We start from the raw sequence: 24,195 nt of genomic DNA on the forward strand, positions 1-24,195 counted from the left end.
CCAGTCAACAGACCCAATCCTCAGCTGTAGTGATCTTGGAGGTGGTTTACTTCCTTGCTAGGAATATCTCAAGTGTCTAGCCAGGTGAGCTCAGAGCAAGGTATCTGGAATCTGTGCTCCAGTATAAACTTCAGTCATTTCAGGCTTGGTGCATCAAAATACTGACTTGATTCAACTGACCATGTGTGTGGCTGTGGTATTAGTGACTGGGAGCAGTAGGATTGCCTAAATAGTTCCCTAAATCCCAAATGACCTGCCTCTGCCTTACGGCATTCGTCGTGCTGCAATAGGAGTGCAGGTGGTTCCTGGACACTGCTCTCTGTTCAGCTGCTGGGGCAGCTGAGCCCCAGTGCCAGAGGTTGCTCTGGGAGCCAGAAGAGAGCCCTGTCTCCCTGCAGCCAGGAATGGCTTTCTTTGCTCAGTGCCAGAGATTGCATTGGGAGCCAGGAGCTCCCTGTAGCCAGGAATGGTTTTCTTTGCTCAGTGTCTATGCACAGGAGGTTGCCTGGAGCTTGACCCTGCCTGTGAGTGCTGTGGGAGTCAGGGAAGAGCATTCCTGGAACGTGCAGATGCTGTAACCTGATCCAGCTGGCCTCGCAGGGCACTGGGATGTGATCTGCTGGGATGTGATCGAAGTGTCTAACGTCATTCCCTGGTTGTTTCTGGTGCTTTTTGGCATGTGTCAGCTGCTGTTGGGCCCTGCTAGCCTTGCTCCCTGGATGCGCAGGGTGTCCCAGCCCCTGGGCTGTACAGACCTCCTCCAGCTGTAGAGTAACACTCGAGCTTTGTCTTCAGCTTTGTCTTCTCTCTTTCAGGCTCCTGTGGGCGAGTCTGGGACAGGAAATTCCAGGCGTGAATCCCCCTATTCTCCCAGTAATCTGCAGGTGAGACTGCCCCCAGGACAGGTGATATGGGAAAGGCAGGGAGGCACTTCCAGGGGTAAAGGACAGAGGGAGCTGAGGGCAATTTCCATCCTGGAGTGACCCTGTCAGGGTGGAGGGGATCCATCACAGAAGGCAGCCAGAGAACAAGCAAACAGCTCCCTCCTTCAGAATGTCCTGGAGAGCCAGAAGGGTAATTAGCTGGTCAAAAATGAGCTCTGAGGGGCAGCTTAATTGCAGGGTGATGAGAAGGGGCTGCAACGTATAGTTGTGAGTTTTTTTGGAATGGTCTTTTTGAACCAGTGCCTTGTACAGAGATTCTTTAATTCTGGCAACTGATATGTGGTAAGAAATGGAGGAGTCAGGATTTGGGTCTCTAAAGCAGGGCTGCCCAGGCTTGCAGAGGGTGCCTGGTTCTTTTTGTGAGCCTGGAGGTGACCCAGAGCTGCTGGGCAGGAGGTGGAAGGATCCTGCTGCAGCCAGTTCTGGGTGACCCTGCCCTCAGAGAGTGATTTGCTGCAGATCCTTGCTAGAGGCTTTCCCTCTGCATTGGGAAGTGTATTTGTTTTTGTAATTTCTGATTATTTTTTCTTTATAAACATTACCTCTTATCCCTTGACATTCATATTCCTTATTTCTCTCTGAACTTTGCAATATCTGAGCCTTTGATCTCCCTGTCCATCCCATGGCAGGAGGTGTCACAGCTCAGTTGAGCCTTTTGAGGTTAAATAAACTTAAAAGAGATTTTTAAATTTTCCCTTTACAATCATTGCCCATTACTGGGTTTTATACTGGGGGCTGGAATGAATTGCCAGTTGTTCTTTGTTCTGTGTCCTTGGTCATTTGGGGTCTGTTGGTTCCTTTTGGAGTCCAGCTGTTCTCCAGCTGCTCTCCCCACAGCTCTGGCACTTCCCTGCTCTTCAGTGACCCATTTCAGCTCTTGGAGCTGGACAGGAGCTCTGGAGGTGAACAATCACTGGGGGTGAGGTGGCTGCTGCGACAGACTGAAGAGCAGGGTCAGGCCCTGCAGGAAGCAGTAGGAGCAGCACTTCAGTACAGCCTCTGTTCCTTCTCAGCCTGTCCCACATCTCCCTCAGTTTTGGATCATTTACAATTGAGTGCTCATCAGGAACCTAGCACAATTAGAAGACAGTCTATTGCTGAGCTATTCCAATGCACTTGGTTCCAGCTGTGTTTCCCTATTTACATTTCTAACAGCAGCTGTGTTATTTGTAAGTTTTCCTTTTAGCACAAGTGCCAATTTTCTTTATTTCTTTGAGATCAGTTTTCACAGAATCCCAGGATGGTTTGGGTGGGAAGGGACCTTCAAGACAATTTTATTCCAGCCCCCTGCCATGGGCAGGGGCACTTTCCACTGTCCCAGGGTGCTCCAAGCCCTGTCCAGCCTGGCCTTGGACACTTGCAGGGATGGGGCAGCCACAGCTTCTCTGGGCAACCTGTGTCAGTGCCTCCCCACTCTTGAAGGAAAACATTTCTTCCCAAAATCTCATCTAACCCTACCTCTGGCCATGGGAAGCCATTCCCCCCTGTCCTGTCCCTCCAGGCTCTTGTCCAAGGTCCCTCCCCAGCTCTCTTGGAGCCCTTTAAGGCAGTAAAATGGGCTCTAAGGTCTCCCTGCAGGTTTCTCTTCTCCAGGCTGAGCAGTCCCACATCTTTCCTGTTCTAGGGATTCAGGAGTCTTGACTTTCAGGTTGTTGCTCCAGAGCAGAAGTTCTGAGGAATTTTGTCTCTTACTCTCTGGCTCCATCTATTTTTTAATGTTTGTTCTTTTGTTTCAACATCTTGTAGTCCAGGCAGAACGGATTGGCTTATTTCAGAGACTTCCTTGAGGGAAATGGAATCCTTTGTCCTGAGTGGGCGTTGTGGGGGTTGTGCCTGGCCTGGAGCCATGCCCAGGGGTGGGGGAGGCAGGAGGTGCCTGTGGTGGGTCTGTGTGTGCTAGGCAGGGCAGGGGGCTCCCCCGTGCTGGGGACCCACCAGCTGCGGCCACTGCAGCCTCTCTGCTCCTCTCCCGTGGAAAACCCAGTCTCTCCATTTTCTCTCCCGTTCTCTCCCCTGCTGATGCCCGTCCCTACAGGTGCCCGCAGCCCCCCGGGCCCCTCACCTGGCCGGCAGGGAGACGCGCTTTGTAAGTGCTGCTGGTGTGCGGTGTGCGCTCTGCCCGCTGCTCCTCCTGCTGCCCGCTGCTCTGCGCTGGCCCCACGGGTGCCTGGCATCCCCACGGGGGCCTGGCATCCCCATGGCATCCCCACGGGTGCCTGGCATCCCCACGGGGGCCTGGCACCCCCGTGGCATCCCCACGGGGACCTGGCATCCCCACGGGAGCTCAGGATCCCCACGGAGGGTCTGGCATCCTCACGGGATCCCCATGGTGGCCTGGCATCCCCATGGCATCCCCATGGGGGCCTGGCATCCCCATGGGGACCTGGCATCCCCACAGGATCCACACGAGGGACCTGGCATCCCCACAGGGGCCCAGCATCCTCATGGGAGCTTGGCATCCCCACGGGATCCTCACGGGAGCTTGGCATCCCCATGGGATCCTCACGGGAGCTTGGCATCCACACAGGTGCCTGGCATCCCCTCGGGGGCCTGGCATCCCCTGGGGCTCTCCCGAGGGAGCAGCACCCCGGTGGCACCCAAGGCACGAGGGGCTGCTCCCTGCCAGCTGTTGCTGTGGTGACACCCATGAGTGCTTGGGGAGGAGCTGCAGGGGACAGCTTTGCTCGGGCTGGGGCAAATGTGGAGGGTGGGGAGGTGCCCAAGGAATGTGCCACGAGCCAGAGCAGGGGATACGCCCAGGGAATGTGCCCAGGGACCAGGGTCTGGGGATGTTAGCAGGAGACAGGAGTAGGGACTGTGACTGTGGGCCAGGACCTGGAGATGTGCCCAGGGACCAGGAGCAGGGGCTGTGCCCACGGGCCAGGACTGTGCCAGAGTTGGGGTCAGAGTTTGGAGACGGGCAGAGGGTTGTGAGGGCCTCCTCACACAGCACAGGGGCTGGGAGAGGCTCATGCAGGTGGGCTCTGGCCTCTCCTCCCTTGAAGAGGCAGGTCCTGGGGGGTAGGGGTTCTGTGGGACCTGGAGCTCCCCACACAGGGTGGGAAGTGGGGCAGGGGGGAAACTAAAGGCTTTCAGACTCCAGATTTACCCCTGTATTTCTGTTTGCAGGCTTCCATTAATTTCATTACATCGCAGGATGACAGTAAATCAGTGAGTACAGCTGCCATGAGACCTGACTGTGGTGTCCCTGTGCATCCCCAGCACATGGAGCTTGTTTCTTCCCCCTGTTGGCTCCTATTCTATCTCCTCCAGTCCTCCAATATGCCTCAAGTTTGTACAAATGCATCAGGTCTTAAATATGGTCCATCTGAAAACCCAGCCTGTTTTTGCAGCTTTTATTCCTGTTTCCCCTCGCAGCTTCCCCTCCTGCAGGTTTTGCTGACTTACCCAGTTCCTGCTGCCACTCTCTCTAGTTGCAGGTGCTTTGTTCACTTTCACACAACATCCAGCAGTGATGGTGACATCTAGGAGAAGTTTTAGCCTCTTGCCTCTGCTGCAGTAACTGCATTTCTTGTCAGACTCAATCTGGTTCACTTCCATCCACAGTTTCTGCCAATTCCCATTCCAGGCTGATGTTTCCCTCCTTCCATCCCTGGTGCTCACATTTTCCGAGCTTGGTCACTCCTACCATACCCTGCAAACCCTTGTAGCTGCTGCTGATACGGCAGGTGCTTCCTTTAGTCCTGGCCTTATCTGCAGTCCACTGGTCCTGTGTAACCCTTCCTTGGCTGAGTCGCTTCTGGTGTTGGCTCCAAGAGCTCTCCCTGCCAGTCCTGCAGCTGGAGCAGGCAGCACAGCTGAGGAGAGAAGTGGGGGTGCACGGATTTGCATGGATTTGTTTATTCAGCTGCATGGCAGACACCTCACTGCCCTAACTGCTCATTTCTCTTCTCTTTCTCCCTGCCCCTTGTCCTGCTCTGCCTTCCTCACTGTCCTGGGCACTGGCACGAGCAGACCAAGCCTGGCGTCATTCAGCCTCTCTCCCGCGTGCGACCAAGCGCTGCTGTGGCACACAGGGCCGAGGAGGGGGACAGCCCCAACCCCTTCCAGCAGCCCCAGCCCTGCTTCAGGACCCACAGCTCTGTAAGTGGCCAGGTTTCCCTCCCCAAAGCCCTGTGTCTGCCCCAGGTGGCTGCAGTGCCATGTTGTGGGGCAGGAGCCCTCCCAGAGCTCACTCTGGTTTGGGGACCACGTGCCTGGGCTGAGGCTGCTGCTGTCCATGCACCAGTCTGGGCTCCCCAAGAGGGATCCATACTCCTCACAAGCATGGCCAGGTCACTGCATCCCTCTTACTTCTCTGGGCCTCCTCAGCTGCCCCACTTCTCCATGGCCCTGTCCCAGGAGGCAGCACTGCTGAAGCTTTTGTGGCCAAAATCCCCAGAGCAGATACAGGTTTAGAGCCATATTTGTGAGATGTTGAGTTCTGTGGAGACATAAATGTTACAGAACCTGGGTTTATGTCTGGCACCTTGGAGCAAAAGCTGATACCATCCTGCTGATGGGTTTTATGGTTTGCAAATGATTTGTTTTGAAAGGTTTGTTTTCCTGGGACTGTTTGTTGATAGGAGAGAAAAATTCAGGTGTTTTGGTCTTTGTCATGATGGAAGACCTGTGTCCCTTCAAATTAAAAGTGGAAGGAATAGTGGAAGATGTCCCTGCCCATGACAGGGGAGAGGGACTGGATGGGCTTTCAGTCCCTTCCCACACAAACCATGCTGGCTGAGGTTCCATGAATCCAGCCCTTCTCTCCCTGCTGGAGCTGGTACAGTGTGATACCAAAGCAGAGACCTGATTTGCAGCAAACAGCTGTACAGAGTCCATGGCACCTGTGCACAGGTCACATTTCACAGACTCTTCTGGTCTCACTGTGCTGTCCTTTAGCCCATGCAGAAGCATTGAAGGAATGTTCCTTTTGTTTATGGAGTAAATAAGTTACTTTTAGTTTCTTTAAAAAGGAAAAAAGCTTAGAAGTTTTTCTCTTTAATTTGGTTAAAAGACACTTTATAGGACTTTTAAGACTTCACTTTAAACTTAAGGATAGTTAATTGGACAGAAGCTAAAACGTTTTGCATAAGTAATTTACTATAAAAAGAAGAGAACAAAAGAAGTAATGGCTTTTGTGAAGTGTTTTAGTGGGGGCAAAAACCTCTTGCCCTAACTCGGTTTTACTCTGTAAAGAGCTTTTTTATTTTGGCTTTTAATAAAACTTCTTTGTTTCCAAAACTGTCACAAGAGCCATCCTGCTACTTTTATGCCACCCGAGGTAGCTGAGCTATCAAGGGTATAATGTTTGTCTATGAGAGCCTCTAAGACCAAGCTCGAATAGATAAAACAGAGCATCATCAAACAGCATTGTTTAGCCCCAGTCCAGGACCAAGGAAAACCAGAAGGCACTGGTTTAGTGCAGCCGGAGGGTTGGAGGCATGAGCAGCTAAAGGGGATTTACTTTCCAGGAAAAGGAAGGCTGTGGTGCCATTGCCCCCCACCCCTTCCATTTCTGTGGTGCTTTGAGCAGGTCACCCCAGTGCTGCAGGAGGGGTCACAGGGAAGGTGGGTGAGGAAGGGACCAGCAAAGACAGTGACCAGCAGTAGAAAGGTCCCTTCAGACCCCAGCAGATGTTTCCCAGTAAGTGTAATTCTGCAAAAGGATAATTTGAGATCAAAGGCAGATCTCCACATCTCAGATCCTGGAATCGCAGGGTGCTTTGGGTTGAGAGGGACCTTAAAGACAGGGACACCTTCCACTAGAGGGACTCTTGTTCAGCCGTAAATAGAAGTCAATGTGTAGCTGTCCTGTTCTAGCCCAAAAAACCCTGATTCAGGTTGGCACTTGCTGGTTGAATTGGGTGGAAATCCTCAAGGGCTGGGACAGCAGTGTGCCCTTGGCCAGAGGGTCTGTCACAATGTTCCCATCAGGTCACTGAAGATCTGTGCCACCAAAAGTGCCATTCCCTCAGCACCCATGGAACAGAATGGGCTGTGACCCTCATGCTGCTGTGTACAGTGTCTGTGCAGTGCTCTGCTCCTGGTGGTCCTGCCCAGGGCTCAGCAGCAGCCTTTCCTTACGTGCTCCCTGACCTATTCCTTTCACATCCCACTCACCAGGCTCTGCAGGCCAAGCGTTGGGCTGTGTGTGCTTTTCCACCCCACCTGTGCTCATCTTTGCCTCCTGTGTGTCCCTGCAGCCAAAGCCATCACCGCCGTCACCACCCTCCCCTGACGAGGTGCCCATCAACGTCAAGCAGGCCTACAAGACCTTTGCAGCAGTGCCCCTGTCCCAGCCCCTGCTGGGGACACAGGTAACCACTGCTGGTGGCACCAGCACGGGGCTGAGCAGGCCAGAAGGGATGTGTGTGCTCCAGAGACAGCTGCTGTACAGGAGGGACACGGTGGGATCCTGGGAGTCCTGTGGGAGTGTTCGTGGTGCAGATGTTCATCCTGCAGGGTCCTGTCTGTGTCAGGTCCTGTGAGTCCTGTGGGAGTGTTCATGGTGTACATGTTCATCCTGGCAGGGTCCTGTCTGTGTCAGGTCCCCTTGGAGTGTGTTGGTGGTGCAGATGTTCATCCTGGCAGGGTCCTGTCTGTGTCAGGTCCTCTTGGAGTGTGTTGGTGGTGCAGATATTCATCCTGGCAGCATCCTGAGTGTGTCAGGTCCTCTTGGAGTGTGTTCATGGTGTACATGTTCATCCTGCAGGGTCCTGTCTGTGTCAGGTCCTCTTGGAGAGCGTTCATGGTGCAGGTATTCATCCTGGCAGGGTCCTGAGTGTGTCAGGTCCTGTTGGAGTGTGTTGGTGGTGCAGATGTTCATCCTGGCAGGGTCCTGTCTGTGTCAGGTCCTGGAAGCTCATGGAGTCTCACACATTGTCGTTCTCCCTGGACATTGGGATACTGATGTACAACCATGCAAAGGAACTCTGAAATTCCAGACTCCAGGGCCCAGCTAAACCTGTGCTGACATATTTTTGAATAGATTTTGGTCTTCATTGTGACTCCTCATTTCCCCTGCCATCTAGATGAATCCTGGAACAGTCCAGGCTAGCTGAAGCCTTGGAGGTCATTGCCTCAGTTCCCCCTGCAAAACAGGGCAGCCTTGGCTGTTAGAATCTGAGAATCCTGGAACATCCTGAGTTGGAAGGGACCCACAAGGATCATCAGGTCCAGCTCAGGACACACCCAAGAATCCCACCATGGACCTAAGAGCATTGGTCAACCATCTCCAGAGCAGTAGGAGGTTGCTCAGGCAGATCCACTTAAGTTCTGAATTCTGAGTTTGTTTTTGGAGTGTATTTGGATAAAGCCAGAGATCATCTCCTTGCTCTCTCTTTGTGGGTCATTTCAAGTTTATCTTATTGTAAAACTTCCTTCTTTTCCATAACTGGTTTGCAGTTCTCAGTTTACCCCTATGGTTCCTGGTTAACAGACAGATTTTTGTGGATCAGTTTCCTCCCCCTGTAGTTCTCTTCATCCAATATTCTGTTATGCGTTGCAGTAAATACAGATTTCATTCTTTCTGATGGCATCTTTGCTTCTTCAGAGTAAATTTTGGGTGGTTTTGTCTTTGCTGTAAACAAAGTGTGAATGGGCTCCTGCCAGCTCCTGTGAACCCCCTCCAGCCCTGGCTCAGCCCCTGCTCCTGGTTGCTGCGTGTTTCCCACATCTTTCAGTTTCTGCCCTTTCTGAAGTTGTCACACCTGGTTCTGTTTAACCCTCATTCCTGACGATTGGTAAACCTTGTTAAATCTGTGTGAATTCTGAGACAGTCTGGGGACCTCTGTCAGCTCCTCTGGCCTTGGGGCACATGGCTGGAATCTCTCCTTTTAGAATATGCTTTTTTCTCTCTGTTCTTAGGAATTGTCTGGGCAGAGCAGCACAGAAAACACCAAACTGGCCTCGGAGGTGAGTTCTGGGACTGGAAGAAAGATGGGAGTCAGGAGGTGTGGATGGGGAGAGGGGGTTCTGGTGTGGGAGGGCTGGGGAGGAGGGCATGGGGCAGAGCTGGCAGAGCACGGGTTGGGGTGGCATGGGGAGGGTGCCCATGGCCCATGGGCAGTGCTGTGGCTGGGTGGCCCGTGTAGGTGGCCCGTGGGCAGCAGTGTGGGTGGCTGTGTGTGGTTAGGTGTGGCTGTGTGGGTGGCAGTGTGACTAGGTGGCCCGTGATGTGGCTAGGTGGCCCATGGGCAGCGGTGTGGCTCTTGCAGGTGGCCGCACACAGCCCTGGGGGACAGCACAGCCCTGAGCAAAGGTCCTTCCGTGAAAGGCAGAAGTATTTTGAGATTGAGGTGAAGCAGCAGCACCTGGACAAGCCTCCCAAGCGTGTGTCCTTGGTGGGGGAGGATGACCTGAAGAAAATGAAAGAGGAGGAGGGTATGTAGGAACACGTGCAGAGCTTTGTCCTGTTGACTCATTTCCCACAGAAATGCAGCACTTCCAGAAGCCCATGGGTGGTTATTTTAAGGCCTGGGGATAATTTGAAGTAAGTGAATGCTGAAGAATTCTGTGGATGCTGCAGTGATACTTTCTGGGTTGGTGGAAGTGCTGTAGTTTCAAGTGTCCTGTATTATGGAATCACAGAATGGTTTGGGTTGGAGGGACTTTTAACCCACTCAGTGCCACCCCTGCCATGGGCAAGGACACCTTACCTTAGACCAGTGGCTCCAAGCCCCATTCAGTCTGGCCTGGAACACTTCCAAGGATGGGGCAGCCACAGCTGCTCTGGGCAACCCGTGCCACCACCCTCCTTGGGCAGGGTTCCTTCCCAAATCCCACCCATCCCTGCCCTCTGGCAGGGGGAAGCCATCCCCACTGTGTGGTCACTCCAGGTGGTGTCCACAGCCCCTCTCCAGGTCTCTTGGAGCCCCTCTGGGTGCTGCAGGGCTGCAGTGAGTTCTTCCTGCAGCCTCCTCTTCTCCAAGCTGAGCAGTTCAGCTCTCACAGAGCTCTCTCTCCAGAGCAGAGGGGTTCAGCCCCCAGAGCATCCCGGTGTCCCTGCTCTGGGCTCCCTCCAGCAGCTCCGTGCCTGCAGCTGGCAAACACTTGAGTGACCTCCTAAAGCCACTGCAGACAGTGGGTCAGTGCCAGCTGCCAGGTGAGTGGCACCCTCACGCAGGACTGGCAGCAGAGCTCAGACCTCTCAGAGCTCACGGTGCTGTGTTAGGGTTGCACTAGGAGCTATATTGCTGCTCTCCTTTTTGTGGTAATTTGCTCTTGCTTGAGAGTTCACAGAATTCACAGAATGACTAGGTTGGAAGAGACCTTAAAGATCACCGAGTCCAACCCACAGTTGCTTTAGGAGATGATAAGGAACAATGTGAAGTGGAAAAAAGCATTTTTACTGAGCTCTCCAGCCACTCTCCAAATCCTACCTAGACCTGGCATTTGCTCTGGTTCAGTTTCATGCCATTAATGGTTGCAGTGTTCCAGCCTGTCTGGACCCTCCTGTAAGGTTTCATGGCCCTTGAGAGAGTCACCAGCACCTCCCAGTTTGGCATCAGCAGCAGAGTGTTACTCGGGAGCATTCAGCTCCTGCAGCCAGATAAAATTATTAATAAAAATCTTGCCTAGATTTTCCTGAGGCCTGAGGAACACCCCTGGGCACTGGTAACCTGCAGGATACCTGCCCAGAGAGCTGCCTGCTCCTGTCTCCTCTGTCCCTGTGTGTTCAGCAGCAGAACTGTCCCCAGGGCTACTACCACATGTGGGGCACAACAGCAGCACCCAGGCCTTGGCTCCTTCAGGAGCCCACTGGGGAGATAGACTCTCAGGGTTCTTCCCTCTGGGAAAAGGGCAAGAGAGACTGTGCCCAATTTCCAGTTTGGGCATGAGGACACTGGGAAATCTACTGGAAATCTGCACACTGGGTGTCCAGGGATGGAAGTCTGATGGATGAGGAAGGAGGGACTGAGGAAACGATGCAGAGTTGGTTTTATCTGAAGCACTGGTGGAAGTGTGGAGGAACAGGGGTTTTCATGGAGAGGGACTAGACTGAAACTAGCCCAGACTTGCAGGGATGAGAAGCATAAGGACCTGCCCAGAGGTCCCATCTGGGGGGTTCAGTGTCAGGACCTGCCCAGAGATCCCATCCTGGGGGTTTCACTGTCAGGACCTGCCCAGAGGTCCCACCTGCGATCCAGCCAGTAGTCTCAGCTGGCTCCTGTCTCCCTGGCAGCCCGCAAGCTGCAGCAGCAGCGAGCCCTTCTGCTGGAGGAGGAAGCTGAGGAGGATGAGGAGAGGCAGGTGCCTGAGGCCATGCAGTCCAGCGTCATCATCGAGGGCGTGGAGTACAAGGTGGAGAGGCTGAATGGAAGGAGCAGCCTGTCTCCAGCAGCTCGGTAAGACAGCACCCTGGGCAGGCAGCCCTGTTCACCCACAGGCCAGAGCTGTCCCAGGAGTTCTCAGGGGAGATGGCTGGGCGAGATTTCTTCCCCAGCAGAGAAAAGGCCAAGTTCTGCACCTCACTCTTTTCAGGGAGCAGCTCCTTTGGTTGTGCCCCAGGTGTTAGAGAGAGGTTGATTTTTAGAGACAGATGCTTCCAGATAAGCTGAATGATAAAGTGATGCTAAAACAGGTTTAGTGGTTTTTTAGGCCTTTGTTTCCCAGTTCTCTGGGACTTGGCCTCCAGGTTACCATGATGTTTTTTTTCTAATTCTTTGGCATAGAACAGAGGAATGAGAAAAGGGTTCTCAAAGGCTCCAGGTAAATCTGGAATGCACTGGAGTAAAGCTGAAGCTGTCCTTACCTGCCTTTGAAGTCTTTGGGACAGTCTCCTCTCCACACTTTTCAGCCGCAGTGGCAAAACACACCCTGGCACATGCAATCTCATTTCTTTCTGTTGTTTCTGCCCAGTCTCAGTGGAGGAGCTTCTCTCATAACAATGCCCTGAGACTTCCCCTGCCCCTCCAGAGCTGAGGCAGCTCCAAGGAAGAAAGCAGTCATACCCAGCTCCCTGGTTCTCTGGGAAGTCCCACAGGTCCCTCCTTTTCTCATCCTGAAACATGGGATGCTGAAGAGCAGGAGGGCTGGATCCATCAGATGACTTTCAGTTGCTTATTATTTATGCTTGAATTCAGGGGAGGCAGTGGAAAAGACTGAAGTTGTGTGTCTTGAAATAATCTTTCTCATGCTGTAGGAGAAACTGAAATTTAATTAAAATAAACTTCAGCAGTAAAAATCAGAGCTGAGTGTCACTATAAACTGAACAGCCCCAGCTCTCCCAGCAAGGTTCCAGTCTTCAGAGCAGCTCCATAGCCCATCTTGTGGAAGAACTTTTAATAATCAAATTAATCTGTTAAAGAATCAGGTGACAAGTGTTTCCAAAGTGAATCTTTCTTGGGCTCCTCTATTTGAAATCCTTTTGTGGCACATCTAACAAAGCCAAGTGCGAGGTCCTGGTTCCTGGCACTGAAGGGTAAGATGCAGAGTAAAAGAAAGCCCAACAAATATTTTTATTAGAAAAACTGAGGAAAAACTTGTGTGTGTGTGCATGTTAGTGGCTGGCTGACCTCCAGCTGCAGGAAATGAGCTGATATTTGTGTGGATGTTCAGGAGTGTTCAGAGTAGTGGTCACGGTGGGCTGTGACTTGACCCTGGGGCAGTTGTTGCCTTCTGAGGGTGGACCTGTGCCACCCTTTGCTGGGTGTGCAGCCTGTGGTGCTGCAGCTCACAGGGGTTTTTCTCCAGGCCCTTGGAGCTCAGTGAGAACAACAGCTCACAGAGGAATTCCCTGGAGGAGGGGATCAAGCCTGAGCACAGAACCAACTCCATGTCGGGGTGAGTGGGGCAGCTGGGGCAGGGGCTGGAGAGTCCCTCCCTTTTCAGCAGCCAGGGGCTGCAAAGGAAGGATTTGGGGGAGGGAAAGGGAACTCACCAGAACCAACTTCATAGAACCCAGATGGGTTGGGTTGGAGGGACCTTCAGGACCCTCTGGTTTCAACCCCCTGCACTTTGGGGGTTGCTCCAAGGATAGTCCAAGCCCCGTTGAGCCAAAAACTCCCTACAAGGAGCTTTCCTGTGTCCTTCCTTGTCCACAGCAGCCTGTGCCAGCAGCACCGGGCAGGGGAGCAGAGCTGCCACTGCCTGGCAGGTGAGCTCTGGAGGCCCCACAGCCTCCCTGTCACCTTCTCTCGGCAGGCTGAGCCCGGCGGACCCCGGCGCTCCCGTGCGCACAGCCAAGGCCGAGCGGCGGCACCAGGAGCGGCTGCGGATGCAGAGCCCCGAGCTGCTGGGCGGGCAGGACAAGGAGCTGTCCCCGGCAGAACGCCGGGCCCTGGAGGCCGAGAAACGCGCCATGTGGAGGGCAGCACGGTGAGCCAGAGCGGCACTGCCCCTTGTGGGACAGAGCAGGGTGGTCCTGCTCGGCTGGGAGTCAAAGGGAGTAAAACCAGGGAACAGGGATCCTGTCATACAGCAAAGGAGTAAAACCAGGGAGCAGGGATCCTGTCACAGAGCAAAGGAGTAAAACCAGGGAACGGGGATCCTGTAACAGAGCAGGGCAGCTCCTGCACAGCTGGGACCCAAAACCAGGGAATGGAGGATCCTGTCACACAGCCAGGCAGCTCCTGCATGGCTGGAACCCAAAGGGAGTAAAACCAGGGAATAGGGGACCCTCTCAAGGGCAGATGTTGAGGGAGGCTGTGCAGGATCTGTCCAAGCAGTGCCAAGCACTGGTCTGCCTGAGCCTGTCCCCTCTGTCAGCACAGGGCAGGGGCAGGGTTCCACATTCCCCCAGTGCCTGCTCAGCCCTGGACACGGGGAGCTCACCATGAACACGAGCCCAACTGAGTGTTGTGGTAGCTGTGTCCTTCCCTCAGCACCCCATTCCCACCCTATTTGTAACCCTTCTGAAATGGTGTAACTGAAACTGCAAGGTCACATGTCCAAAAGGAACAATGGAATTTCACAGTTCCAGTATTGCTGGGCTGGAAATCCTGCTGCAGCCAAGACACTGGCAGGATCTGGCCATTCCCATTCTTACCCACATGAGCTGTTCTATCAGCCATGGAAGAGTGACTAAAAGTTGTTCTGGAAGAAAGAGAACTTCCTAATTCAGAATTTAAGACTTGAAGCTAGTTCAGATGTTTACTTCATCATAGAATTCCTTCCAAAAATTAGGCTGCTCCTATTGATAGTTTTTCTTCTCCTGATATTCCTGTAGGAGACATTCAAAGGACAGTCTGAGCTGTCTCTTTTGGGGTTTGGATGAGGCCTGGAGAGGACAGGGTTTTGGAAAAGACTGGAGGGATCAGTGGGAGCAGTTCCAGTGTTTGTGCTTGACATAGGTGATCATAGGGCTGTTGCTCTTGGGAAGCTCTGAGAGTGGAGAGCTGCAAAGCAGATCCTCAGTGAGAGATGGATGTTCTGGGGCTTTGAGAATTTTCTCTGAGATTGGTTTTCACAGAATCCCAGGGTGGTTCAGGGGAGAGAAACCATCAAGGCCATCCATCCCACCCCTTCCACGGGCAGGGACACCTTCCACTATCCCAGGCTGCTCCAAGCCCTGCCCAACCTGGCCTTTGACACATCCAGGGGTCCAGGGGCAGCCACAGCTTCTCTGGGCACCCTGTGCCAGGGCCTCCCAGGGCAGAATTTTCTGAGATTCCCCTGCCCTCTGGTACTGGGAAGCCATTCACCCTTGTCCTGGCACTCCAGGTCTTTGTCCAAAGTCTCCTTCCACCTGTCTTGGAGCCTCTTTAGGGACTGCCTTGCTCTGCCATATCCTTCCTTATGAGGCTGGAGAGGACCACCAAGCTCCCTGTGCTGCAGGTGCTTGGAGAGGGCTGGAATCACATCTCTGTCTGAGGAAAAGCTGTCAGTGAAATTGTGCCAAGAGCAGCCATCAGTGTGGCACTGTGCAAGCACCACAGTGTCACACATCTGCACATACTTACCCTTGGTCCTCAGGCCTCCTGTCAGGCCTCTCCTGGAAATCCACATCCTTGCGCATCCCTGCCCCATCTGCCACCCCTTCCCAGTGAGACATGCCAGGTCTCCCTCCCTCCTGCCTCCACTTCCCCATCATTCTCACTTGCTGGGGAGGGCTCTGAGATCTGTCAGCTCTGGTTCGTGCCCAACCTGAATGTGAACACGGAATGCTGTGATAGAAGCTTTGTTTAAGGTGGGTGTCAGAAGGACAAACAGGATGTTGCCCATGCAGAGTCTGTGCTGCTTTCCCAGGTGTGCAGCTCCATTCTGGGGACTCTGCTCTTCCAGGAGCTTGGTGTTGCCAGCAGATAAACCTGAAAATGCTGGGAGGGGACAGGATGCTTTTAGGTGCTGTGATGATGTGATTTGCTCCTGTAATGTTGCTGTTTATCTGCCCATGGTCTTGGGGCAGCTGGGACTTGGCTGGAGCTGCTCAGGGCACAGTAAAAGTTTCACATGACACTTCAGGAGGGTTAGTGAGTGTGGAGCACCAGGGGTTTGTCCACTGTGGGCAGAAGAGAGATCTCTCAAACCTTCACTCTTTTAAGTGGGTTTTGTCCATGGAAAATGAGGCTAGCAAAAGAAGAGCCTTCCTGAGGAGGTAGTGACTGTCAAGGAGAAGCTGCCTGAGCTGTCAGATCCATCCCCTCTGATTTTGGCAGACCAGGGCTTCAGCTCCACTTTGCTTCCAGAGCCAAGGCCCAGCTTTCTGTGCAGCTCCTGGATAAAGGCCTGGCTGGTGCTTTGGGCAGGGATCAGTCACTGCAATGCTCCTTTCTGTGAGCCAAGCAGGGACTATTCCCTGCTGCTGCAGATCTCCAGGAGGATCCAGTGCTCTCAGAACCCCTCTTCCCGGCTCTAGGATGGGCACAGTGATGTGGTCAGGTCCTGTCCCAGAGGCCTCGGTGCTGCAGGGCAAGTTCTGCACTGCCCCACTCAGGAGGCTCAGCCCCACCAACCCATGTTCTCTCCAAGTGCCACTGGGTTTGTTCCTCCCTTTCTAATCTCCTGTCTTCTGCTTCTTTCCAGTTCTCTGCTCTGTGCTCACTCGTGACCCCTCAGTTTGCAACTTCTTGGGCTTTCCTTGTTCTCCCTGTACCATCAGTGCCCTGTCAGGATGTGTGATGCCCCCTTCCCCCAGCACCCTGTGCTCTGTGCAGACACAGACAGCCACGTTACACACAGTCATGGAATCATGGAGCAGTTTGGGGTGGAAGGGACCTTAGGGCTCATCTGGTTCCACCTCCTGCCATGGCAGGGACACCTTCCCCTATCCCAGGCTGGCTCCAAGCCCTGTGCAGCCTGGCCTTGGACACTGCCAGGGATCCAGGGGCAGCCAGAGCTTCCCTGGGCACCCTGTGCCAGGGCCTCATCACCCTCACAGGATTTTTTCTGGATATCCCATCTAACCCTCCCTCTGGCAGTGAGAGGCCTTTCCCTGTGGCCTGTCCCTCAAGGCCCGTGTCCCATGGGAAGAGGGAGGTTCAGAGGCTGGGTTTACACCCTGGGCCAGGTGCCCAGCTGGGCCCATGAGCATTTTGGCAGTTTTCCTCCCCCACACACCCTGGTTTAGGGACACACTCACTTCAGTGTCCCAGAACAAAATGTGTGTCCTGTGCTTGGCCACTGTGTTCCCATGGTCCAGCTGAGGTGTGTGGAACATGTGGTCAGTGTACCTGAGAGGCTGTCCCACGTGTGCCCACACCCTCAGTCTGACCCACACTCACACACTCTCTGACCACCCACAGCCTTTCCCCTGAGGCTGGAGCTGTTCCTGGTCCCTCCCCAGCACACAGGAAGGCAGCCCTGGATATGGGGACTGATGGAGGCTGTTCCTGGGCACAGGAACTGCTCCCAGGGGTTCCTGCCCCCAGGGGTTCCTGCTGCCTCAGCAGTGGCCAGGGTTGGGTGGGATAAGGTCTGGGACCAGAGTAACCCAGGCTGCCTCTGTGTCAGACCCATATTTCCCCTCCCCAGGATATGTTCCTGTATCTGTTTCTTTCTTTTCCTGTTCTTGTCTGCTGCAATGTTCATCACCATCATCTCTTCCTCTCCCTCCTCCTCCTTCTCGTCCTCCTCCTGCTGCTACTCCTCAGATCCTCAGCTCTTGAAGACAGTGTTAAACAGTACGAGCAGGACCTGGCCAGGAGGCTGTACCAGTCCCGGCAGTGGGCTTCTGCTCCCGGGGCCAGGCCAGCTCACATGGCTAGCCCAGTGCAGAGCCACACCTCGAGAATCCCTGGGTCAGGAGGCCAATCCAGGTGTGCACTGCCCCTCCCCATGGCTGCATGCTCCTGTCTGGGTCCCTGTGCCCCACCAGGGCCTCCTGGGGCAGGAGGACATGGGAGTGGTCCCTGGTGTCCACTGCCATGAGAACAAGGGGGGGATGCTGGGGCTGTCTGATGGAAGAAAGGAACAGACCTCTCTGAGGGCTGGACCCACTTTTTCACAGCTCTGCCACAGAATCCCAGTGGGGTTGGAAGGTACCTTAAAGATCCCCCAGTTCCACCCCTTGCCATGGGCAGGGACACTTTCCACCAGACCAGGGTGTTCAGGGCCCCATCCAGCCTGGCCTTCCATGATCTCCTGATGGCTGAGGAGGGTTCAGGTGCAGCACACGGAGCACAGAGAAGAATAAAGCCCCCAAGAACCTATCCTGCTCGTGTGATCCTTGCAGTTTTGTCCCCAGTTGGGGTCACCGTCCTGTTGTGTGGCACTCTGGGGCTGCCCGCAGCTTCTCAGTGTGTTGATCCATAGCTTTGGGCTCTGTGTGTTTGACACATGTGGTCCCGTATGTGTTTTGGGATGGCAGCCAGCCCAACTGTCCTCCTGCCTGCCTCGGGGACCCTCAGGGCTTTGTTCCACCCTCCCCGTGCTCAGCCCACGGGCTCCGTCCCTGCCCTGCCACACACAGGTGGCACCCGTCCCCTCACCAGCACTGATGGCGTCTCCTCCCCACCCCATTCCTGAGGCAGGATGAAATCCCTGGAGCAGGACGCTCTCAAAGCCCAGATGGTCATTGCCAAGTCCAAGGAGGGGAAGAAGCGCAGCACGCTGGAGCAGCTGGCAGAGTCCCCCTCACCTGCACCGACGCCGTCGCCGACGCCGCTGGAAGGTACAGGGCAGCTGCTGCAGGAACACAGGCAGGGCTGTGGGGAGCAATTCCCTCCTTCCACCCAGCTGGAAGGTATTGAGCAGCTGCTGCTGCCTGCAGGGACACAGGCAGGGCTCCTGCAGCTCAGCCCGCTCACAGCACAGCTCTGGAGAGCAATTCCCTCCTTCCACCCAGATGGAAGGTCCTTGGGGACACATGGGGACAGCACAGGGATGGGCCTCAGCTGCAGGACATTTGACAGCACCTGGGGCAGCGCTGAGGTTCCAGGGAACAGGGTGGGAGCACAGCCACATCCTGATTTTCTGAAAAAGCAGTGAAGAGGTGTTTGTTGGGAGGGCAGAAGGTAGGGCCTGCCCTCGGCATGGTGTCACCACCCTGACATGCTGCTGAGGAAGAAGCTGGCTGGGGGTGACTGTCACACAGCCAGCCTGCCACTAACTCTGCTCTTCTGTCACCTCCTACAGATTGCAGCCCCAGGAACGTCACTTCCCCTGGAAGACTGGTATGATGTTCTCCTGCTTGCTTTTGTCACCTTCCCTAAATCCTGGGATTCCCTGGTTTCTCAGCTGTGCTGGGAGCTGTGGGTCCCCACTCAGTCCTTGCAGCCAGCCTGGCTGTGTGGTGCACAGAAATATGAGGGGTCAGTGGATGGAACTTGGCCAAACTCCTGGCCAGAGGTACCCCCCTTTATTGCAGCTCCCAGGGGACATCTGCTTTCTGTTCCCTATTTTATGATGTCATCGTTTCCATGGTTCTTCACCTCCTTGTTCAGAAAGTTTTCCACCAGGTTCAGGAAGCCTTTCCCCAGGTTCAGGAGGCCTTTTCCTGGTTCTAAAAGCCTTTCACTTCAGGGACTTTGGCCCTGTGTCTCCTCAAGAGCTCAAGGCAGCCCTTCAGCTTCAATCAGCATTTTCCTTTTCCTAGTCCAGAGTAAATGCTGTGGGCCATTGTGGCACAACACTCTAAGGACTGGTGAGACAAACCAGGGAAAGCAGGGGGGAGCAGCAGCAGAGAAGGAGCCTTGTCCTGCCAGGTCACCCCACAACACAGCCCTGGATTGAAATTCTGACTCTGCTCTGGCTGTCAGAAGTCTTGCCATGAACTTCCCCCCCAAAACCAGCTTTCCTAGCTGACTTGGTGTGTACTAGCATTTCACTGGAGCATGTGGTGTTTCCTCTGTGCCTCCAAACCCCTGTCCTGCCACCAGGATAGCTCCAAAGGCAGTGTCCAGGGATGCCCCACGTCCCAGGCTCTGTCCAGGCACTCCTGCCTCTCCTGAGGATGTCCCTCTGCTTCTGCTGGGATCTCTGCTTGGATTGCTCAGCTTGCTGCTGCCTCTCCAGCCCTTCTTCTCCCTCACTCTCTCTTCTCTGTTTCTTCCCTTCTGCTGTCCCTTCTAGTCAATGTCTGAAAAGAAGTTTGACTACCGGGAATTTGCTGCTATTCCTTCCTCCAAACCTGTTTACGAAATCCAGGTATAAACTGCATGCTGAGCCACCTCTGGATAGCTCAGGGCTTGGTCTGGTGGAGGCGCTGAGGCTGAGGGATTTGGGGAAGCCCTCTGCAGAGGTCTGTGCGGGGCAGTGATACCAGTCTTGCTGAAAACTGAGGGCTTGTTGGAGGCTTCAGCCAAGAGGAATTGGGAAAAAGTTGGCCCAGATGGTTTTAAAATGAATGACAAAAGATTTGCAGATAGAAAACATCTGCATCTTTAGAATGGTTCCTGAAATATTTTTAAGTGAAAGATGAGAACTAAAATGGAAGAAAAAGTTACAGACATGATGGCTAGCAAATGCCAAATGGGAGCAGATGTGAACTTCCAGCTGGGCTGTGCTGGGTGTCCTGCCTGAGGAGCTGCTGGGAGCCTGTTCTCAAGCTGTAGTTCTGCTGGCAGTGAGCTGTGGAGTCAACACCTGGTTCTGAGAGTGACAGCCATGGTGAGGTGCTTCTCCTTCCTCAAATGGGCTGGTTTAAGCTCTTTTAGTCATGGATTGTCAGCTCTGGAGGTGAGCCTGGCCCCTGTTCTGGGGGCCCCTGGAACCAATCTGGTAGGGCTGGGAGCTGTAACTGCCCAGGTCACTCAGTCCCTGATGGCATTTGTGACAGCTGAATTGAGCAGATACCCTGTGCCTGAACGGTTTGAGGTAGGTTTTTTAGTTTTTTATGCAGACCATGAAACAGATTCTGTGTGTGGAGAGCCAGCAAGCACTGCCACACTGGGCTTCACTGTGGGGACACAAAGGTGTGCCACTCCAGACAGTGTGGCTGTGAGGATTCTCAGGCAGTTTTGCTTTATTTGGTGTCTGTTCTCCACTGGCACCTGTCCCTTGTGGTATTGCTCTGCTCCTGGAAGTCATTCCTCATTTTCCTGGAGTGCCTTTCTTTGGGATGTGCCCCTCTCCAGTTCTGTCCCAGGTGAGGTGGGGGATTGGCTGCTTGAGCCCTGTGGCAGCTCCAGACCCCCCACATTTCCCTGGGTGCAGCACTGGGTCTGCAGACAGCTGAGAAGGCTGCACCTCCAAATCCTCAGGCACTGTCTGTGAGCCTCTCTGGGTGCAATAGTTCACAGAACCCTGGGATGGTTTAGTTTTGGAGGGACCTTAGATCCCATCCCATTCCACCCTGTGGCATGGGCAAGGACTCCTTCCCCTATCCCAGGCTACTCCCAGCCCCATCCAGTCTGGCCTTGGGCACTGACAGGGATCCAGAGGCAGCCACAGCTGCTCTGGGCACTTGTGCTATGGCCTGCCCACCCACAGGGAAAGACTTCTCTCACATATCCAACACAAATCTCCCCTCTTTCAGCTTAAAGCTTTTTTCTTCACTCTCTGCACTTTGTGCCTTTTGTGTTTCTTCCTCTCCTTCCTGCACACAGGCCAGGCAGTGGGTTCTTGGGCCAGGCACGAGGGATTCCAGCTGGAGTCTCTGTGGCCCTGTCCCCACTCTGGCCATGTCCCCTCTAGGCAGTGTCCCTCTGGACAGTGTCCCCTCTGTGGCAGTGTCCCTCTGTGGTCTGTGGGCAGGTGCATGTTGGAGTCCCTGGGCACAGGTGTTACAGGTGTAACCATTCACATTTCTCTTGCAGTCCCCTGATGCAGCTGATGACCTCAGACACATCGATGACCGGAGTAACTCAGGTGAGCCCTGGATGACTGCTCCCTCCCTGCTCTGTTCTGGAGGGTTCTTCTTGCCTTGGGACCACCCTCAGACCCTCACCTTCTGTTGCCTGAAGCAATGCCATGTTTTGTCTGTTCTAGAATGACAGCTCCGCACTCACTGCGTTCATTTTGGGTATGATATTTGTATATTTGCATCATTTTCAGTGATGACTAATTTTCCCAGTGTGCTGTGTTACGAGCATGCCTGGTTTTCTCCAGTTTTGTGTCCTGATAGAGTGGCAGTAGGATGTGGCAAAGAAGTGTTGACCTCTGTCACCTGCTGCAGGTGCACAATGTCCATCATGCAGGGGCTGCCCCATGCCCCTTTTCCTGGAACGGGGAATTATTCAGGTAAATTCATGCAAGGTACACTCGTGGCTCATGGCCATCTCAGTCAGCAAGAGTTAAAGGTGTGCAGCTGGCTCTGTGGGCTGTCAGCTGGGCTGTCTACCTGTCCCCACCTGTCCCAGACAGCTGAGACTCACCCAGCTGGGTCCAGGGGCTGCAGCAGCACCACAGAGCTGGGCAGAGCCTGCCTGCTGTGCGGCCTCCTGCTGCCTCTAACAGTTGGTGCTGGTTTGCTTCTACCCTTTTTGCATGTTTCACCCCTTTACTTAAAAAAAAAAAAAACAGTTCCTTTTAGCTTGACAAATTCCTCTGAGTCCAGGCTGTGTCCCAGACAGCTGACCCAGGGCTGAGCTGTTTCCAGAAGGAGGTTCTGCTGCAGGACTCTACACAAACTTACTTTCCTGCAAACAGGATCTGTTCTTCATCCCTCAGAGTCATCCTCTAAGCTCTGGGTTATTCTCTTGAGGTTGTTTGTTCAGGCAATGCAGGGACCTGAGAGGTCAGGGAAGGTCTGGGGAATAGCAGCTGCTGCTTAGGGCATCCAGAGCTCACTGTTGCTTGTCTCTGCTCTGTTGGGCCCTCAAATGGGATGAAAGCCAGAAAGAAAAGAGTGCTGCTCATCGAGAGACCCGGCCCTCAGTCCTTAAGCAATGCTTAAATCACCTGGGGTGTGTGTGAGGCACACAAACAAGAAGCAGGCTTGTCCCAGATCATCTGGAAAGGATGGAGGTGAGGATGCAGTCAGCTCTCCTGGCATGGGACCAAGCTCTCCTGGCTTTTCCAGAGCCCCCCCATCCCATCTCACTCTCCCAGGCAGTGCAGCATTCCAGCCAGCATAATCAGAATTGTCCTGGATCATGGAATTATGGCTTTTTGACTCATAGCAATTCTGAAACTTTGTGCTAGCAAACCATTACATCAGGAACTCAGAGGAAATCCAACTGCAGGAAAGTGTTGGCATCTCACTCCTCCCAGCACACCCTTGTCCTTTTGCCCATGCAGAAACAGTTCTTCCATTCTCTGATCTGACTTCATGGTCATCATCTCTTAAATGGATTTAAAAACCTTTATTCCAAAGTTTCCATGAGGCTGTGGAGTTACTGAACTGCAGAGCAGCATTTTCAGGGTGGAACTAAGAAAATTTCCCTTTGTTGTGGCATGACTCTTCCAGATCACCTGGAAACTTTGCTTCCCAGTCCTGTAACCCTCAGGTTCCAGAAACTCCCCTGATGACCGTGTGCTGCTCCCGTTACTGGAAACCTGCTTATGGAATGTGAGGAGCTGCTTTTTCCCTGTGCCCCTTGCTCACCTGGGCTCTGCTGTTGGCAGCAGCTGCCACAGGAAGGGTGCTTCCCCATCCTTCCCCTGGTTGGTAATGAGCTGTTGGGTAATGAACTCTGCAGCTCTGGAGCCAAACATGTTCTTTCTGCCCTCCTGTGGCTTTAATTTATCCCTGTTCAGCCTCTTCAGCCACATCTCTGCTCTGAAGATCCATTCTGTTCTTCTCCAGACTTGTATTTCATGGATTCTTTCCCACCAAAATGCCAGCATCTCACACCACTGGAATCTCTGGGTTCACACCAGTGGCAGTGCCTGTGCTTTCTTCCTGTAGTTCTGTTTTCTCTCAGAATGGGAGATGTGAGTGAGGCTGTACTGCTTCATGATACACCAGGATCTTGTCTGGCTGGAAGTTGGTTCTTAGGGTGAGACCATAAGAAACAGGGAAAATGAGCCTGTATAGATGAATACTCACAATTTTCTGGGCTCACCTATTGTGTGGGCATGTCTTGAACCAGGTGTTGTGTCTGCATCAGCAATGGAATATGCCTCTGTAAAACTGCCCAGATTTTTTTAATCTTCCATGGAGTGTTGTGATCTCAGGTTCCACAATGAGTCATTTTATCTGCTCTGATTGTTTCTTGATAACTCCCTTGGGCCTTCTGGGGTGCAGTGAGTGACTCTGTCTCACTGGTCTGTTTGTGCCAGCCACATCAGCCAACGAAGTAGCACTTCCCTTCTTTCCAGGCTGGCAAATCCTGGTTTCTCTTAGTGGGAATAATTCCCACACTTGTCTGGACCTTTTTTATTTCATCAGTGTCTAAGGTGGAGGAGGGGACCAGGACTGCCTGCAGTTTGTGAATTGTGAATATTCTGAATTTTGTTCTCCCTCCCACCTTTTTTAGTACCTAAACCTCGAATTGAAATGGCATTGCTGGGAAGCTGCCAGTGCACACAGAGATCTCTGCCAGTGCTTACAGAGCCATCATCTCATTCAAGGATGGGGCATTTATTTTATGCAATCAGGATTCTATTCCTTTTATTGAGCTTAAATGTCATCCAGTAGTGTAAAAATGAACTTAGTGAATCAGCACAAGGTTCTGGCTGAGCTGGGGTGTGATGGGAGCCACTGAGAGTGCCAGAAAAGGACACAAAAGAAGAAATGCACAAAGTAGTTCCTTCCAGAATTACTCCAGGCTGCAGCAATCAGTGGGTTTGCACTTTCTGAGACAGAGGCTTTGATTTTAGAGTTCTTTCTTTCTTGAATCTATTCCTATCTGCAGTAAATTGCCCTTCCATGTCATTTTGCCCCTCAGCTGTATGGCTCATGAGCCACTTTGTTATAATTGAGCTTCATTTGACTCCCTGCTACAGCTTGGTGGCATCAGAAGCCTCTTCTGATACAGCCTTCCTC

At 53.4% G+C, this 24,195-nt stretch overlaps 1 protein-coding gene across 41 annotated transcripts in view; it reads left to right on the forward strand.

The window, feature by feature from the left end:
* Positions 1-24,195, forward strand: part of SCRIB (scribble planar cell polarity protein) — a 101,686-nt gene that overhangs the window by 73,403 nt on the left and 4,088 nt on the right. For 10 of the 41 annotated variants that reach the window (XM_031504127.3, XM_085574039.1, XM_085574040.1 and 7 more), the window contains 15 exons: positions 816-884; positions 2,980-3,030; positions 4,074-4,115; positions 4,920-5,048; positions 7,151-7,264; positions 8,814-8,861; positions 9,164-9,329; positions 11,131-11,293; positions 12,642-12,731; positions 13,092-13,265; positions 16,979-17,143; positions 17,858-17,997; positions 18,462-18,499; positions 19,398-19,472; positions 21,083-21,134. In XM_031504127.3, coding sequence (XP_031359987.3) covers positions 816-884; positions 2,980-3,030; positions 4,074-4,115; positions 4,920-5,048; positions 7,151-7,264; positions 8,814-8,861; positions 9,164-9,329; positions 11,131-11,293; positions 12,642-12,731; positions 13,092-13,265; positions 16,979-17,143; positions 17,858-17,997; positions 18,462-18,499; positions 19,398-19,472; positions 21,083-21,134 — 1,516 coding nt within the window. Of the gene's footprint in view, positions 1-815; positions 885-2,979; positions 3,031-4,073; positions 4,116-4,919; positions 5,049-7,150; positions 7,265-8,813; positions 8,862-9,163; positions 9,330-11,130; positions 11,294-12,641; positions 12,732-13,091; positions 13,266-16,978; positions 17,144-17,857; positions 17,998-18,461; positions 18,500-19,397; positions 19,473-21,082; positions 21,135-21,254; positions 21,289-24,195 lie in introns of all 41 variants that reach the window. The other 31 variants (XM_085574038.1, XM_085574058.1, XM_085574063.1 and 28 more) reach the window with 18 other exon arrangements.

Source organism: Lonchura striata, chromosome 2, assembly GCF_050655825.1.
Source record: "Lonchura striata isolate lonStrDom1 chromosome 2, ASM5065582v1, whole genome shotgun sequence".
NCBI lineage: Eukaryota > Metazoa > Chordata > Aves > Passeriformes > Estrildidae > Lonchura > Lonchura striata.